Source organism: Plectropomus leopardus, chromosome 18 (assembly GCF_026936395.1).
Source record: "Plectropomus leopardus strain MGB_pleo_1.0 chromosome 18, ASM2693639v1, whole genome shotgun sequence".
In the NCBI taxonomy this organism is placed as follows: Eukaryota; Metazoa; Chordata; class Actinopteri; order Perciformes; family Serranidae; genus Plectropomus; species Plectropomus leopardus.
Window position 1 is genome coordinate 22,705,338 of NC_142193.1, and position 18,401 is coordinate 22,723,738.

Consider the following 18,401-nt stretch of genomic DNA (forward strand, 5'->3'; position numbering starts at 1 on the left):
TTTGACAGCATGTTTTCTCTCTTGATTTTCAAACTATCTTTTGACCTAATATATTTGGCATATTGGCAGATATTTTTCTTCTTTGAAAGGAAGCCCGCCGTAACCCACTTTCATACAATTCAACCTTACCTCTAAAAATCCCTTTGATTGATGTGTTTTGAGCGTTTCTTTCTTATTTTTACGTTTCAAAATGTGTGAGCTTTGAACAGGACGGAATATGCTTTCCCTTATCATCTGCCATATAAATACATATAATGTTACCATGTTCACATTAAATATGGTCAACGTTTCAAATAAAGACGTGTGTAAAAGTACTCCTTTTAGGCAAAACCCTCAGTCTTCTGACGGTTCTGAACACTATGTTCCCAATCTTTTTTTTCTACTTTAGCCACAAGATGAAATCAGATTGTGATATTTGTTTATAAAATCATCTGCTCCATCCACATTACTGCAACTGTTTATATTACGTAGCCTACACTGCCACGTGAGGCTACATGCTAATGTCAGGGAAAGTTTCGCAGATTTTTTGTGCAGTGGAAATTAGGCTTTAGACTGTAGGCTTAAGACTCTATTCTCCATTAGTCATTCCCCTGGAAACACTGACCAATCAGAGCAGACTGAGCTTTTTCAGGAGCGCGGGTGTCTTAAAGACACAGGCACAATGACGGATTCCTCTTAGACAGGAGGTGAATACAGGAGTGCAGCAAAGACATTATGAGGAAAAAACATTAGATCTGACTATTTAAGCATTGAAACATGTTACAGAAGAAACTCAAAACACAAGCATTAACCTGAAAATGAGCATAATAAGTCCTGCTGAACAGCCTGAAATCTCCCTTTGCAGCTGTAAAACAACTATTATCCTGCAATAAGCACAATAAATGTTACAGCTTAGCCAAACCAGTGGGTTTCCAGCTGAGGTGAAAAAGTATCTTGTACCCAAGGGGCCTGATGTCTCATGACACTTTGTGTCTTGCCTTGAGGGGGAATCAACCAAATCAGCACACAAGCCCCAAGAGGCTTCTTGAATACTGACCTTTTATATCGCAAGAGGTCACTGCTTCTCTTCAGGTGATGGAAGGCAAATCAGAGTTAATGCCCAGAAACTTCAGCCGACAGGCCACTTCCTTTAGAGACCTTGAAGAAAACTGAAGCAATGACATATCCACTCACACATATTTGTTTGTGCTCTTATCAACACACGCACGCACACACACACACACACACACACACACACAAGCACACCCACAGTCTCAAAGACACATGCACACTTACCGCTCGCCACACACACCTCCACCCTCCTGCAGTGACATTTGAAGGACAGGAGGCCTGCAGGGAGAGCTGGTTTTGAGAGGTTAGATGAGGTGGAGGGCTGGCTGTTTGGGGGTGTGAGGTAAACAACACCTCGGAGTTCAGCGTGCATGCCTAATGCGCTCTCTCGCACCGGCGGCTCTGCTGGGCAAGGCTGCCGATGACAAGCTGTCTGGAGAAGTCTCCTGCTCCTGCAGCATCTCACTACCTCAGCCTCTCACACTGTCTGTTGGCTGTCCACTGTCCAGCTGTCCACGTCAAGTCTGGACACTTCCTGCTTCTGTGTCCCTGTCCAGTCACTAGCTCTTCCTTCCCTGCCTCAGGCTGTCCTGACTCAACACCCATTTCAAATGTTATCAGCCGATTAAATAGGCAACTTCAGTGGCTATAAGCCTCATAGATACTGGTTAGCAGGGCCCTGCTACACCAACTAGTGAGAATGTCATTATCAGTCCATCAAATACTTGGTGGCATCAGGGGCAGTTTCATTAGGTTTCACTTTGGTTAAGTTTAGGCCAAGGAGCAACCTCCAGGGCTGAAAAATGACACCAAACGTAAAAAGTGCCAAAAACTGACACTTGAGGCCAGCTATAAAAGCAAGTCAGTCCCCGTAGATGCCCATGTTAAAATAGCCAACTTTACTAACTTACAACTTACTAATCTAAATGTAAATTACAGGTTTAAAGACAAAGACTACACAGCAGCTTTTACTTACACAATCATTTCAAAAATGTGATTGTCAAGTGAAAAATGTATTTGAGCAAAAAGTTGTTTTTTTGTGGCTCTAACTGATTCTTCTTTAGTGGTTTCATAGCAGCAGTCAAAAAACACTGGGCATTCCCTTGAACTTTGTACAATTTTATGAAATGCATACTAATGATATAATCATGGTCACTGGCAGCAATGCACACATGCAGATCAAAATACAAAGATATGTACAAATGTGAATTGTACACTCTTAAGGTGTGTTCAGACTGAAGGTGAAGCAAATTTCAGAGGCGGCGTGATTGTGATCAAATTCAATGTAGAGTAAGACAAAGGTTTGCTCAAAGCAGTGTGAATTGAAGCAAAAACATCTGCACATGTTGAGAATGTGTGAACTTTAGCAAACAATGTGTGCTTAGTCAGAACTATTGTACTCCATAAAAATACAGAAACAAGAGGGGGAAAAAGTAACAGAAATAAATTCTGATCCTGTTAAATCAGTCTGATTCAGAGCTGTGGCACACACACATACTGTACAAAGGCACACTCTGCTCACACACAGGTGGTGCATTTTTAGGTAGTTACAGCTAACATCTGGACTGTGAGTGCATTAGCTATTTGTAGCATAAAAACACTCAAATTTGTGCGAATAAAATGGGGTGAAAATTTGCTCCTGAGTTCAGTCTGAACACACCTTTACAGCTATCTTTAAAATTTTACCAGTGGTTTTTACCCCCTGACCTGAGTTCAATAACCTCATTTGTTCATGTCGTCCAATTGCAGCCCGTCTCTCTACTGATTGGTCTCCGAGAGGGCAGAGGTGCCATCTGATTGGTTGAAAGTTCAGACAAGTTGAAGCATAAAACAGACAGTAATGATTACTGTTGTGTTCTGAGGAGATAAAAATCACATTGACATCATTTACTCAGGGCATACACATAGAACATTTATTGCTGCGTAGTCAGGCTTTAACCTTTGATGCCATATTCATTGACACAAGGATTCGTCTCAGAAAGAAAGGAGGATATATCTTTGAAGCTAAAACAGCCCTTGGTTACTTCGTGTTTTCCCCTCTTTGACCTTTAATCTCAGGTATCCTCGCTGACAAACAGGACACTTCAGGAAAAGGCAATCACTTCACCTGAAGTCACAAACACACACTCACGCACACGCACATGCTCACACACAACTGTCTTTACTATCACTCGTTAATACCCAACACCATGTGACAAAACATAGTCATCAAAGTGATTTTGCATGATAAAAAAGGTCAAACCCCTCGGATTTTCTCACATCACCTCATTCTTTTTGAGAAATTTAAAAAAGTAAGGTAATGATCAAAACACTCGGGATACAACAGTCTACCTCTAGAAATCAGGCTTAAAGATGAGCATCTCCTTTTTCAGATGGAGTTGATTATTAATCAAGTGGCAGGAGCCAAAATAAGCTTGCATTAAAAAGATTTTGTTCATTGTTACAGTGTCAGCTTTTTGATATCAAACTATGGTGTGTGAGAGGGTTGCTACAACATACTGTATGTGTAAATAGATGTAGAAGAAAAAGATGAGTGCATCAGGGTGTCATTTCAAGAAAGAAAGCATACTGTATTGCAATCCCAGAACCATGCTTAAGGAACACTAATGTGTCCGATATGTTGTGGTGTAACTCTCAAATTAAAGCTTTCATAGAGATGGTTTATGCTATTCATGTTCTTTTTTTAGCATAGGAGGCTAAAAGCAAACAAAGTTCCCTGTGTGCAGCCAGGTATGTCTGTGAGCTAGAACGATCCTCATGTGCTGAGTGAATATGGCTGTTCCCATCTCTGGTTGTCCCCTGGGACTCCAACATTTGACAAAAAAAAAAAAAAAAAAAAAAAAAATCCACATCGAGGAACCAGTGCTCCCAAAGAGAAATGTGCTGGAGGGAACAATCACTTCAGCGCTCAAAGTTTTGAAATTTTTTGCTTCATTGTTTTATACACCGTCCACACCTTTAAAAAATGTTATAAAACTGGAAGCCACTGGCAGACAAAAAGTCCTAGACAACGAGTCAAAGAGTATGGGGTAAATGAAATAGGGACAAAGTAACGGCAACACTTGCACGTGCCTATCCTCTTTTCTACAAAAATAGTGGAATAGAAATCACATGGTTATCACCCAACATTGACATCTTGATACACTTCTGTATATAGATAAAAAAAAAATCTTGGTTAAATGCAATTCCATCATGCAGTCAAGGTCCCTCGAAATTCTTGAGTCCATTCATACCAAATCCTAAAGCATGGTGAGAGGAAGTGGTGTCAAAAGGAGTGTGCTTGAAGTCTTGCTTTATTAAGTAGCTGTGAACCTTTTTTGTTTTTTTTTTGGGTACACAAGGCTGCCCCATGCACACATCCTTGTTACTTCTGATGGGGTTTGTAAATCTCAACCTAGCTCTCAAGTGAGATGCTGGAGATAGAAAGAAAAACAGTTTCACAAATCACTCCATGCACGGTTATACCCCCGCAATCTGTCAATTTCTTTCCATTTTCCGCTGCCACTCAAGACTTGGTTGACAGAGGCACAGAGCTTTGATCAGTCAATACCTATCTCCTGTTTTCAAAAACACAGAGGTATGGTGAGGTGATGAGAATGATTTAATCGATGCCTTGGATACCCGAGGCAGTGCTCTCACACACATGCTACGAGCGCACACTCTTGAACTCTCCACCTTGCATTTTTTACTCTGAACTCAGCAGAAGGTCTTGCGCCAGAGTGAGTAGAACCTGTTGTTTCCGTCTGCCAGAACAGATGGACATTAGATCCGCTTTCTGCTTTCCCAGCCAAACAAATGACCTGCCTTCTCCTTTCCCGGCCTTCCTTCCGCCTTAATAATATTCCAAGCCCCCTCCCACTTCACTTGCTGCACTGCCTCCGAGACATAATCAAAACAGTCTCCCCTGGCATGGATATGCTATTTCAGGTACTTCTATTTTTGCATTTTTCAACCTCAGTGAACCCAAGCCGACACAGGGAAAAAGAAACTACAGCAGAGCAACAACAAGACTCGTCAATGTGTCTTTGAGTTTAAGCTCTTTTGTCTCTGCTCCTATTGACTCCCTGATATGAATGGGCCTCCTGGTCTTCCAATGTGAGCAGAACCTTCCATGTCTTCCTCTACAGGTACAGCCCCGAAGAGGGTTTAAGGATCTATCTTCTACCCTTGGGCCTTAACTGTGCAGGCCACTTCCTCACCAGCAGGCTATCACCACTCCCCTAGGCAGCACAAAATAGGACATGGGCTTGTCACAAATGTATAGAAAGAGGTTGAGGGTGTAAGATGAGGGTTTGGTTCTTGAATACGGGACATCATGTGTCATCAAGCCTCTCTCTCACTGATGGATGCAGAGAGAGTGAGAGGGACAGCTATGGGTTTAGATCCAAGGAATGGAGAGACAAAGAAAGAGTGAACAGTAGGTTTCATCTGTTTTTCCGACAAGGCCCTACTGTCGTTTGGCTTGAGCTCTTCCCTTTCAACCCTTGCTCGCCATCTCCCATTTCCCCTTTTCCTTCTCCTCTTCTTGTATCAACTAATACCCCCGTCCAGGGGTTGGCCAAAAAGCCTTGAGGGTCCATGAGCTCCAAGCCCAAAATCTCCCTGCGGCCCTCCCTGCCCCGGGATGACAGCAGCATCCCCCCTTGGTCCAGGCTGCCTGTGCTGTTGCACTTCTTCACTGCTGCTCCCGGGTAAACCAGAGAGCTGGGCGACAGCAGTGATGTCAGCGACAAGCTGCTCAGCGTCTCTGACAAGTGTTCACTGTTGCCTGCTTGGCTGGAGCCACAACCGCCAATTGACGATCCGATACCTATGCCCAGGTCCTCGTCTGAAGGGTCGATTGAGTCGTCACGGGTGTAGCCCGGGCTGGTACTACCTCGGCCGCTGCTCTGGCTCCGCTGGTGGCCCCTGGTAGCCTGGAGGGTTAGGGCTGATGAGGGGCTCGGTCTTGGTCTCAGAGTCTGGACCGGGGAGGAAATGGCAGTGCCGTCTTCAGGCAGCGGGAGTGGGCATACAAGGGGTAAAGGAGCTGTTGGCAAAGGCAACTCCATGTTCTGGGGCGGAGAGATGCTGAAGCTCAGACCTTCTTCCAGGGTGGTCTGGAGGCTGCCCTCAGAGCTGCCTGTAGCGAGGGACGAGTCACTGTGGGACGGGTACTAAGGGAAGGAAGGGAGAAAGGGGTTGTGGAGAAAGAAAGTAAGCACATGAATAATACCTATTATTTCGCCTTCACAGACCACACTTGCAATTTATATCCCCTTAACTGCTGATTACAAATCAGTTTTCATAATAACAATATCATATATCATCTGTTGTCAGTGACCAAACAGGCCATTTCTCATCACGCTAAGCACTTAATGAATCCTATTTTTATGCTTCACCGTTGACATCAATCTAATGAGCCTCCACCTCAACAAAACCTCACAACTATCTTCGCCCATTTTTAGACCCTGTGTACATGTATACAGATATTTGAAAAAACACATATTTCCCCCATATTTAAAAAGCAAATTTGTCCACACGACCTTCATTTTACAAAGTATCTCAATCAATCTAAACTCGAAAATGACTCTAAATGCGTGCCAGCGTTGACGGTCGATAGCAGTCTCCCTTTGTCACACACAGGTATGAAGTGTGCAGGCTTATGCTATATTTGATATTAGGATGAAGTGGCTTACTCAAGCATATGCCAAGCATCAAGTGATGCCCTGGACAAATTTTCCTTACACTCCTCATCTACAACAATCCCACTCTTGCTGAGATTGACCAAATATCTTTGGGTGCAGGAGAGGGCTCAGTTCGTGGTACAGCAATATAAAATTTCATCTTGGCAAAGATGAGTGAGCACAGCAAACATGGAAAGTTTACTAGGCAATTCACATACACCAATAAATATTATTATTGTGACACTGGTCACCTGTCATTTTGCAGAATTGGGCCCGGGGTAAATTAAGTTGAGTATCCCTGTATTAAACTATATTTCTCCCCTCTTCTGCCCTTCCCCTACCTGTGTACAAAGCATCTTGTTATGGGCTCCCGGGGAGCGAAGCGAAGCCCAGGAGGCTGGCGAGGTCAGCCTGAGGCCCCTTGACAACCGAAGGCTCCTGCTGCGGGGAGGTGCTGGGATGGCTGCTCCTGCAGGGTGGAAGAACTCTGCAGGCAGATGGAAGAGAGGAGACATACCACTGGCTCCCCCTCCCCCTCCTCCTCCTCCTCCTCCTCCTCCTCCTCCTCCTCCTTCTCCTCCTCCTCCATTGTTTGTTCCCTTGTCACTGCTGCTGGAAACGCCACCTTGAGGAGGAATACACTTGTTCCATGTCTATCCTGGTGTCAAATTGTGTGTTGTTTCCACTTTTCTTGTGATTAGCCCTTACATGAGGAGTACTTTTCATATTTATAAGCAATAGCACTTAAATGGCTATTACAGTAAGTCTGCAAGCCAGAAACAGCACTTGCAGGTGGATGTCGTGAGTGAATCTTTATTCCAGTCTACAGAGATGCTTCAAAAAGCTTTCTCGTGGTGCAGGGTGGTAGGTAAAAGCGCCAACTGTTACATGTTGATGTGTTAATGTGCAGTGTGAGTGTGATAGGTTTAAAAATTGAGATCAACTGATTAAAAAAAAAAAGAAAAAAATATGGAAATACTGCGCACCAGCTGCAGATCTGCACAGATGTGATGCAAATAATTTCCGGCAATTTTCTGCAGAGGTTCAAGTGCCCCTTGTAGGCTCTCTTCCTCATTGTTGAGAAATACATTTCTGGGAGCTTTATAATCCCCCCATGAATCCCATTTTTGTGAATAGAATTCACAACATGTTTTCTTCAGTACTCATCTTGGAAAGTTTTTGTTCGTGTTTAAGAAAACCATGTTATTTCTTGTAAACACTGTGTCTTGTAATACAATTTTATCCACCACTTTTATTTATTTTCACCACTTTACGCTGCAAAAAACAGCAAGAAATTAAATCCTTTTACTTGTTTGTTGGCACAAATACATATTTGAATCTAATAATAATTTATACATTACTTTGAAAATGTGCCTGATAGTACAGTGATCTGGTTTTACTCACCCGGGCTACAGTGAGGTGAGCACATATGTGCTTGGTATGTTTGCATTTCCATCTCCTGTAGTGCAGTCTCCATCTCGATGCCAGCGCCGAGGGCCCGGCAGGGTTGGCTCTGCACCACGGTCTGAGTCTGGCGGCCTCCTGCATGACTCCCTCCACCTCCAGCCTCCTCAGAGCTGCGAGAGTCGCTGCTGCACCTCCCCTGAAAGAGATCAGATGATCTGACATTGAAGAGAAAGTATTTTCCAATAAACCTCTTGGATATTATTATATGTGATTACCACACATTTTAATAGACAAAATTTCTTAACTTTTCCATGACTTTTTATCTTTTTTTTTCTTGCCCCACTTACAAAGCATTTTTCATACATATCAAATTCAAACTGTATTGTACTGTATTGTATTCAAACTGTAATTTCAGTTAGTTGGCATACATGAAGAGAGAGATGATGCAATGAAGGATGCAAGAGTGAACGAAACAGCTCATACCGACATGTGTTACAGTTATGTTACATCGACAGCTACAGAAAAAGATTTTGTCATAATCTACCATTACATGGACAGTTATCGACGGGAGATTAGTGTGGCTTTTTCAAAACTTTAAATGATGTTTAGTCATTCCATTACATTTCCAGGCCTGGAAAACATGATGGTGATATTCTATGATGTTGATGTCTAATGTGGGAACCCTGAATCAAGTAAGTGTGTTGGTATTTCCCAAATTTCATTAAAAAAAGACAGAAATTAGACCTGTCAGGATTGGTTCAAAATAAAAACACAGAGGAAATATGTGCTGAAACTTCCAATCATTAACATCGCTTAAAATATATGCTCTTTTGTAAAGGGACAATTTAAGTTTAAAATTAGCATTGAATGCAGAAAAAAGCAGCCCCTCTGGCACCCTGCAGATATCAAACATGGCCTCTGATTCATATCATCCCTCGGGCTTTTCACTGAAGTGCTAGTGAAGGGGTGAGGACTCATTATGAGCCGAGAGAGCCTGTCATTGTCATGTTAATGTTATATACTGTAACAATAAATGTTTGGTTATAAATATGTCAGTGTATATGACAGCTGCAACAGCTGGAAGTGGGAAGCAGGAGGTAGATTAAGGCAGGAGTTCAGCTTTGTAAGCTCTTACCTCGTACGTTTTAATTAGCGTCATTTAGGGACTGCCGAATAATTTGTGCATGATCGTGCACACGTGTATGCTTTTGTGCTTCCACTAGTGTATTGTATCACTGAGTCATTCAGCCCGAGCCCCTGAACAGCCCCCTTTCAAACAGGCGGCCACCCACACCCATACAAACCTCAAACACACGCTTAATGACACACACAGGCTTTTCTTTTAAGCAAACAATGTCTGACAAATAAAATCCCTAACCTTAGATCCTCTCTCACCGTCAATCTTCCCCTCTCTCCCCCCTCCTCTAATGAGCAGTGGTTCACAGCAATGCTTGGCGATTGCAGGCTTATCTCGCTATCCAGAACCAAGGAGCATTACTCCATTACAGTGGAGGATATCTAGGACGGAACGGATGATAACGGATGGAGATAGAGGGGCTAGAGGGAGGTGTGGAAAAGGTGTGCAATTACCATTGGGGCAACGGTGGGAAAGGAGAAGCATGAAAGATAAAGCCGAAAGGGGGAGAGTGGGTGCAAGAGAAGGATGCATGAGAGCCACCCAGGAAAGCAGCCAGGGAGAGCCTAGTTTTATTCATGAGACAAGACTGTGGATTCTTCAAAGACAAGATAGTTACCGCTGATACACAGAGAGAAAGAGATAAAGGGGCCTTTGGAACCTCAGGTTTATATGTGTAATTCACAAGAGAGCCTACAGCGAAGCCATGAAAAGGATTTTATAATGGTCATTTGTTTTGTGCGTCCTAGAATGAAAATAAAAAATCATCAGCAAGCCTCTGCCATTGTTTGTGCTTATACTCTTGGGGGAGTAGGATAAAGTGCCGTTATACTGTACACGTCAAATACAAAGTGGGCTACTAGAAGTTAACCACTGTAAATTTATGGTGCAAGTGGAAATATAGTGGGCAAAGCATCTTTTTCTTTCTCTAAAGTTTTTTATTAGACAAAGTTATACCCGCATACCGTTAGTTAGTTAGTTACTACTGGCATGGGTGGTATAAAGAGACATGGGCCCCTGAGCATCACCCCACAAAGACTTTATTGTTGTTTACCCTCTTTTGTCATTTTGCATCTTTTTGTAGTCATTACATATCTATTTTGTGTCTCTTTGAGGTCATTTTGGGTCTCTTCATAGTTGTTTTGTGTCTGTTTGTGGTCATTTTGCATGTCTTTGTCATCATTTTGAGTGTCATTGTGGTAGTTTTGCATCTATTTGTAGTCTTTTTGTCTCTTTGTGGTCATTTTGTGTCTCTTGGCAGCAGTTTTGCATCTCTTTGTAGTCATATATGTCTTTGTAGTCTGTGTTCGTTTCTTTGTTGTGTTTTTGAGTCTCTGTTTGGTTTTTATGCTCCTTTTTTTGTCCTGAGTCTCTCTGTGGATTTGTGTTTCTTTTTGGCTGTTTTGTATCACTTTGTTGTCATTTTGTGTCTCTTTGTGTTCATTCTGTGTCTCTTTGCAGCTGTTTTGCACCAGATTGTAGTGGTTTTGTATCTCACTGTAGTCGTTTGTTTGTCTGTTTGATTGTTTTGCCCCTTTTTGTAGTTGTCCTAAGTCCTTTTGAGTATATTTTTGTCATTTTGTGTCTCTTTGCAGTTGTTGTATGTTTCTTTATGGTTTTTGAGTTTCTTTCTAGTTGGTACATCACTTGATGAGCTTTTGAAAATGAAGGCCAGAGGGGGGACCGCGCCCTGTGCCTGGTAGGCCTCTTAAGTAATCCATCCATGATGACTGGGATGATGATCCTTTTTTTGGGACTTTTATCTGAGTGGCATCTGAGACCAAATACTGGGTAACGCAATACAAGAACATCTTTGTAGACTGCACATTATTATCACTGATCAAAGCTCAGATCCAACTTTCTTAACCAGTACGATCTGTGTCATATTAAGTATCTTCAAAAGAAATGATTGTTAAATCTACCCTAAAATTACAAACAAAATGACTATACAGAAAATGAGTGTAGTAAGGGCATATTTATATCAGTACTGCAAACTTGTATTTTATATTTTTCAATTTTTAAAAAAGATGTACTTCTTTTTCTTTTTTTTTCAAGTGTAGATCCTTATCTCCCCTTCCCACCTCACCATATCCCCACCTCATACACACCTTGCCTTCTCGAGCCAGCAGCTGGTAGGCAGTATGTTCATCCAGGCTGAGGTCATCTGGCAGGGCAGGGGATGAGGACTTGTCTGACTGTTGCTCTGACTTCAGCGATGCCTGTTCAATCTCTGCCATCCTGATCTGCTGCAAAAATATACTTCTGTTACTCATGTCTTACAACAAGAAACAGGAACAGTAAATGTTTCAGACTTTCTGGAATTAAGTTACAGGTAACGTCTGTGTTTCTTGACTTATACTCTAACTTCTGTGTTTTTGTGTCTAATGTGACTCATGGAGACAACAAGTTTGAAATTGGTCCAGTATTAAGCAAAAGTGCTGCAGCTGACAGTTTATGCCACTGACAGGCTCACAATGTTATTCCAAGTGTTTGATGTTTGACAACATTATGGGAATGAAAGAAAGAAAACATTTTTTTTAAAAGAGTAACATGCTTTTTGTTTACCCACGAACAGCCCCAAAAACGCTACTGCAAAATCCATTTGACTCTATTAAAAAAAAAAAAAAAAAAAAAAATCCTCTCATCGTCAACATACTTCTTTCAAAGCCACAGTATGCTTACACACTAAAATTACTGTATATTTAAACAGATTTTGGTGTGTTTGGCAATTGCAAGTTTGGGCTCTTTTTAATGCTTAAAATAAGGATGTCACTTATCAACAGGGTCATTATAATGTTGCCAAACAATTAGAATAACAATCTGGGCCTGTCAGTGGCAAAAAAGCACTTTAAGCAGATATAAATTGACGGTGCACAATTGCCATTAACGTTACATTGCAGCCTGTTTTGCTGCTGCTGGCTGCAGCGCTCTCCCTTAATACTGGACCCATTTCAACAATTGGTCACTTGGAGACAACATGGGAAAATAGGGTCCAGGTTAACAAATACCTAAATTACCCTTTAATAGCCCATGGTCTCATCAGTGCTTAAAAATAATTTGTAAAACTTGATTTATTCTAGGGTTCACAACATAGTGCACATAGATATTACATTTATAAAGGATGAACAACAATGCTGTGACGATGTCTCCCATGATTCCTTTGTTTACACAGTATGTCTTAAAGGCCCATATGAGCTACACAGACACAATCGATAAAACCTCCGCCAAGTTTCGATATGCTTCACCAGATGTTGACAATTCAAAGTGGCCAAAATGCTGTGGCACCTGTCTGTAAAGAGAGCAGGGTGAGAGATTTCAAGAAGTAATAACATTGCTTTGTTATCATTCATTGAACAAAATATGTAAAGAGAGAGGCTGAATGAGAGGCGAGGTATCCAAGCAGTGCATAGAAAACAGATGTATGTGTGCACGTCTTATGAGTATGCATCTGCAGCATCTGCATGTATATGAGCAAGAGCGAGGATGTTGAATGTTTTTTCCATCGGAGGTGGTGTTGTAGCTGCACCAGAACCTTAATTCTGCCCCTACAGCCAACTGTGTATGTTTCCAAACACAACTGTACATTAAGTGTTTAATAGTCCTTGCCATACTCTCACACTTATACGGCAATCCTAAAAACACAACATTACCAAACAGAATAATTCTAAAGTAATGACAATTACTCCAACTGTTACTAACTCTCTCTCTCTCTCTAATTTGTTCCAACACTAGCTCCAGCTAAGTTTGTTTCATCACAACTGCAGGTAACTCAGCCCATATGGCTATTGAACTGCTTTGAAATTATCGCTGCATGAGCCTCCTGTGAGCTCAAGCGTCTCGGGTGACGCTCCCCTCTACCCTTCCCCTTGGAACACCTCTTTTTGAGCACTAATTTCAAAACATACTGCAAACAGTGAGCTGGAGTGGAATTTCAGGGTTCTGGGGGTGCTACGATGTGCTCAAGCAGTGTTTCTTTAAAGAGACGGAGCAATAAATAGCCAGAGAGAAGCATTAAAAAGGGTACTTAAAAAGAGCCCAGTGAAATCCAATGGAGTGAGGCCTGTTAGCGATATATTAAGACGTAGCTGTAGGTGAGAAAGACAAAGGGGTTCGTAGAGAAAGATTCATGGTTGATATGCAGCAGTAAACTACTTGCCTAAGGAGGGAGAGAGTGAGAGGGAGAGAGAAAGAGGAGGGATGAGGCAAGGCTAGGAAGGAAGGCAGAAGCACAGCAATGCAACTCATTAATTTAAAGGAGCCCTGTGCAGTTTTTCAATTTTATCTCCGTACATCGTCCCTAACTAATGCTACAGTGACAGTACCATATCTGCTGATTTGCTTTGTGTCTCAGAGTCAGGTTATAATAAGCTTCCAAAGGTCCCTGTGAGTCCTTGGTTATGGGCAGGTAATGGAAACTACAGCCTTTCTCTTTCTGTATTCTTGGCTTTGGCCCCAGGCACAATGAAAAAGTACAATGGATGCAGAAAGAGTTGCTACACAGTTGCTTCCATGTGTTGCTTCTGGGTTACTGAAGGCTTCACCAATGAGATATGGGCAAGAACAAATCCAATGTGTCCACTGTGAAGAGGCATAGCATTGTTTTTTTTCTGCGCCGCTGGGAGGCAATGAGAGGAGAAGACTGTGTGACTGAGCAGGAAAATAAGCGTGACTAATATTTCATGGCCACATGAGTCATGCCAGTGGGACTTGGTAAGAATATGCAATAATTTATGCTAAGCATAGCAAACAGGTGCACCGGCAGTCAGATGATAATTTCCCACAACACACAGGTGCAAAAACAAGCACACCTCCTGCTCCTCTTCTTGATGTCAACCAGTTTTTTTAATGCTACCACTCAGAGTCAGCAAAATCAGAAATGTTGAAATCCTACACATAGATTATTTAAAGGAGCAGTGTGTATGATTTAGTAGCATACAGTGGTAAAAACTACATCCTGTTGAAACTTCTCCCATGTGCCAAGCATAAACTCTTGGTTAGAATTCCTGCAGTGTTCATTGTTAAGGAGGTTTTGACCGGGAGCTGAATAATCCGCAGAGGTCTCTCTCTCTCTCAAAAGCAAACAGACTGGGTGAGTAAAACCGGTAAAAACACTGAATAAAGCAGTTTCATATTACAAATCAGTGTTTCTCCAATGCTGGCATCCCTCAATGACTGAAGAGCCAGAGGTTCATGAGGTTTACAGCAAGAGCCAAATTATCTGCAGAGGTCTCTTCCTCTCTAAAACAAATGGACCTGGTGATTTTAATACTGAATGAAGCTGTTTCGAGTTATCAATCAGTATTTTTTCAATGCTGTTCAGACCCTCTCTGAGGAGCTGCTAACTACGATGGCTGATGTGAAAAAATGGATAGTCCTGTCTAGAGCCAGAGTTTGGTCCGTCCATTCTGCACTACTGTAGAAACATGTAGGTGCAATATGGTGATCTCGGAAGACAAGGACAAGCTTGTTTTGTAGATATAAGTGGCTCACTATAAGGTAACAAAAACATGACAACTCCCTAAATCCTACACACTGGACCTTTAACTGATTTCGTAAGTATTTAAATGTTTGTGTCATCAACGTAACAATTTCTGTGCCCTATCAAATGCTCGTTACACAACATCTACACAGCACAAAAACAACAGAATTCTGTCTTATTTTTCCCTTCAGACCTCTTGGAAGTCTTATTTATTAAAATATGCCAATGCATTACCATATACCAGAGCTCACTCATCACGCAGTATCATCATGGGATATTCTTTTGCCTGACAAATGCCATTTTTAACCACCGAACCAGCTGATATCCAGAGATATATAGTTTAGCCCTCCACCTGTTCCTGGCTTTCAGAACTGCACTTTAAAAGAAGCCTCTGAAACTCTGATGCTGCCTTTTTAAGGTGGCGCCTTTCCAAAAATAGTGTCAGAGAAATGATATTGTGGAGCGCTTATGTACACTTGAGAAATGCCTGTTTATGCTACTGCAACTGAATGAATGGCAAAGGCCTTCACTGCTCCATTGAACTGTTCCCTGCAGGCTCTGTAGTCATTCTCTCTTAAGTCCTTATTAGGCAGTTACTTGATGACTATTTCCACTGTCACACACACTGCACCCAGGTGTCCCACTGTGCCTCCCTGTCCCCTTAAACGTAATACCAATCTGTCTACCAATGGCCCACACCCACACCCGCTCTGTCACACACAAACAAACAAGTCTGATGGTTGAAGAACATGGGAAATAAAAGGAGAACAGCACAGGATCAGATACAGCACATCAGAGAGAGATAGAGGGACAGCCAGAGGAGTAAAGGGCCTGATAGAAGGGGAGGAAGCATGTAAAAGAGGGAGGGAAGACTGACAGTTTGACAGCATCTGCAGACAGGCAGAAAGCAGGACTGACAGGTGAGGAAGTGAAGAGCCCAGTTATTGCTTCTTCTGAGCTGACCCGCTGCACTTTGTCATTGTGATAGACAACACCGGCACAGGACAGTATGTTTATGAGTTTGTTTTATGCAGGATCCCCTGCGTACAAAATACCCCAAAATACAAGTACAAGTTAAGGAGAGTGTTGGTGCGTGCAAGCATGCATGCATATCGGGAATGGTTGCATGTGTGTATGCATGCAAAAGGCCTCATTAATCCACAAATTAGGCACATATGGAAAGTTGATATCATTGTGTTGATACTGTGTTTAATTAAGGGATGAAATTCCCTTTCATACAGTGAAATAATAGCACATACAGTAGTTGGCATGCTATATAAAGCATGAACTTTCCATTCAAACTGTATGATGAATGAAGCCCGATGAGTGTGTGCGGGTCCATGATAGTACGTGCAAATGCAAGTTTATGTGTGTGTCCCTTTTGAAAATCTGCATGCATGTTCTCTGTGCCCAGACATCATGGTTGTGTACGTATGTGTGTGCATGAATGTGTGTGTATGTGGGTTTTAGGACTACTGAGTTTTACTGTTTACTGGTCTTGCCAAGTTTAGTTTGGCAAGTTTTTATTATGAATGGTGGCATGTGCATGTATATACCATATTCTGACATACTCTGTTATCTGCATATTTTCACACATGCGTATGCATACAGTATAAACAGGGTCAGTGTCTTTTGGTGTTACATTTTTATGTTCATAACTATGTGATGCTTGCATCATGTGTGAATTTACTTCAAAATGTCCCTTAAATTTATTTTCATCCAACACCTGGGGCCATATTTACCAATCATTTCAGAGCAAGAAATCACTCCCATATTTGGATCCATATTTGGTCCCACTTTTAGTCAAGGTATAAAAGTACTTTATAAATCAATTTCATCCTATCTCTACCATCACTGAGGAACGCTGCAGAGCTGTCCTAACCTGTTAAGAAAGGTCCAGCTGGTAGACAAGGGCTAAAAAAGTGTGCAGACACACAGATATACACCCACAGAAGATTTGTAGATGTAAAGTTTTTTTGTAATTGCTCCAGCTACAAAACTGCGGCCACTTTGCATCAAACAAAATCTTAAAATCTACATTTATTTGACAGCAAGAAACTGTGGGTGTAACAGCTGATTTGGGCTCCTTACATCTGCGACTACATTAATGTATTTCAGAGCTTCAAAGCTGACCTGGTTCTTCCGCACACCACTAAACACGATGACGACACAAAACTCTGTGAGCCTGGAATTGCTGTTTGTGAGGGTAAGATGTCCTGAATGAACACAGCAATTAAACCACAGCATTTTCAAATATGGATACTCTGTGATCAGTATATATTTCAATCCTTTAGTAAAAAAATGCTTTTCTTTCTCACTTGCTGAACGCAGCTGTCAAAACAAAGAACTGCAGCTAAAGCAAGCCAACAGGACTGCAGATTCGTCTGCTACCCTTTAAGGTAAAGTATGAGAAAGAGAAGTATCACATGATCACAAGATTTCGTGCTGGACTCATTTTAAAAATAACATTACTACATTTTAATAAAAGTGGCCAAGTCTAGCGACATGGCTGCTAATTTGGCAACACTGCAACAGCTACTTTATAAATAGGCTTCATAATCTGTCGCGGGAGTATTTTTACATTCTGTGACTTATAGGATTGATGCCGACTTCACTTAGTCCAGTAAAGCTCAGTGTCACTAAAAATGATCATGTTAAAAACGTATGCATCTGTTTATGGTAGTAAAATATTTATTTGAATTATGAATTATGCTCATGAATATGAATTTAAGATCTGGGGCTACTGCCCTTCTCAGTTGTATGAGTGTGTGTATGTCCCGTGTGTATGTGTCTGTGTGTATGTGTGTTGCATATACGTGTGTATTTACGTGTGTCCATGCTGGTACCTCTTGTGGGTGGCCCTTGCAATCTTTGCAGATAGGTGGAGGAGAGGAGTAATGGTGGAAGACAGAACCGGAGAGGTTGTCGATCATCAGCATCTCCCCCTCCAGTGTATCCTTGATCAGGAGAGATACGCTGTCCAGCCATTGGCTCTCCTGGAACACATACACACACACGCACAGACATACACACAGACACATACACACGGGACGCAGGCCGGCAGACCAGTATTGCACGCAGGTGCAAACGTGTGCACATGCGGACATGCGAGGACAGAGAACACGCAGGGAAATGCATACACCATCGTAAGGGTTATAAAAATGTCTTTGTGCACACGCAGGTATGCTGTTAAACTTTACGTGCTCACACACACACACAGGCACACAGAATCACACATATTCATATTCACCCACACACATGTAGATTTCACATTATCTAAGCCTTGATTTTTAACATTCCTCCACAAAACTAAAAGAAAAGCATTTCAAACACTGTGTCAGAGATGATGTACAAATAAAGCAGAACAAATCCCCCTCTCAGACTTTGTTGGCCTTTAGGGCTAAACACTCTTCTCTCTTGGAAAAAAAGGCTTCTCAATAATATGACTCCAAACCCTCATTAGCGATGTAACACATAATTTTACTATCAAAGCCTTGAGCACTGAGAGCGGTGCAATTACATTTGATATATCACCTCAATTAGGCTGTTCAATACCTTGTTGAAACAATTTAAGATTTAAGCATTTGCTTTGTGCTCTGGGTATTATTAGGTTTAAAGCAATTTAGACTGAATCAGTCAGGGCTTTTTCTGTGACTTAAATGAT

The 18,401-nt window shown here is 41.9% G+C and overlaps 1 protein-coding gene across 6 annotated transcripts in view; it reads right to left on the reverse strand.

Moving 5' to 3' along the window:
• Positions 1-1,941: 1,941 nt before the first annotated feature.
• LOC121956285 (voltage-dependent T-type calcium channel subunit alpha-1I-like) overlaps positions 1,942-18,401 on the reverse strand; it is a 202,802-nt gene continuing 186,342 nt past the window's right edge. The window contains exons 33-37 of one of the 6 annotated variants that reach the window (XM_088091137.1): positions 17,584-17,733; positions 11,367-11,501; positions 8,121-8,319; positions 7,058-7,341; positions 1,942-6,206 (exon numbers count right to left, since the gene is read on the reverse strand). In XM_088091137.1, coding sequence (XP_087947263.1) covers positions 5,475-6,206; positions 7,058-7,341; positions 8,121-8,319; positions 11,367-11,501; positions 17,584-17,733 — 1,500 coding nt within the window. In that variant the 3' untranslated portion in view covers positions 1,942-5,474. Of the gene's footprint in view, positions 6,207-7,057; positions 7,342-8,120; positions 8,320-11,366; positions 11,505-17,583; positions 17,734-18,401 lie in introns of all 6 variants that reach the window. The other 5 variants (XM_088091139.1, XM_088091136.1, XM_088091142.1 and 2 more) reach the window with 5 other exon arrangements.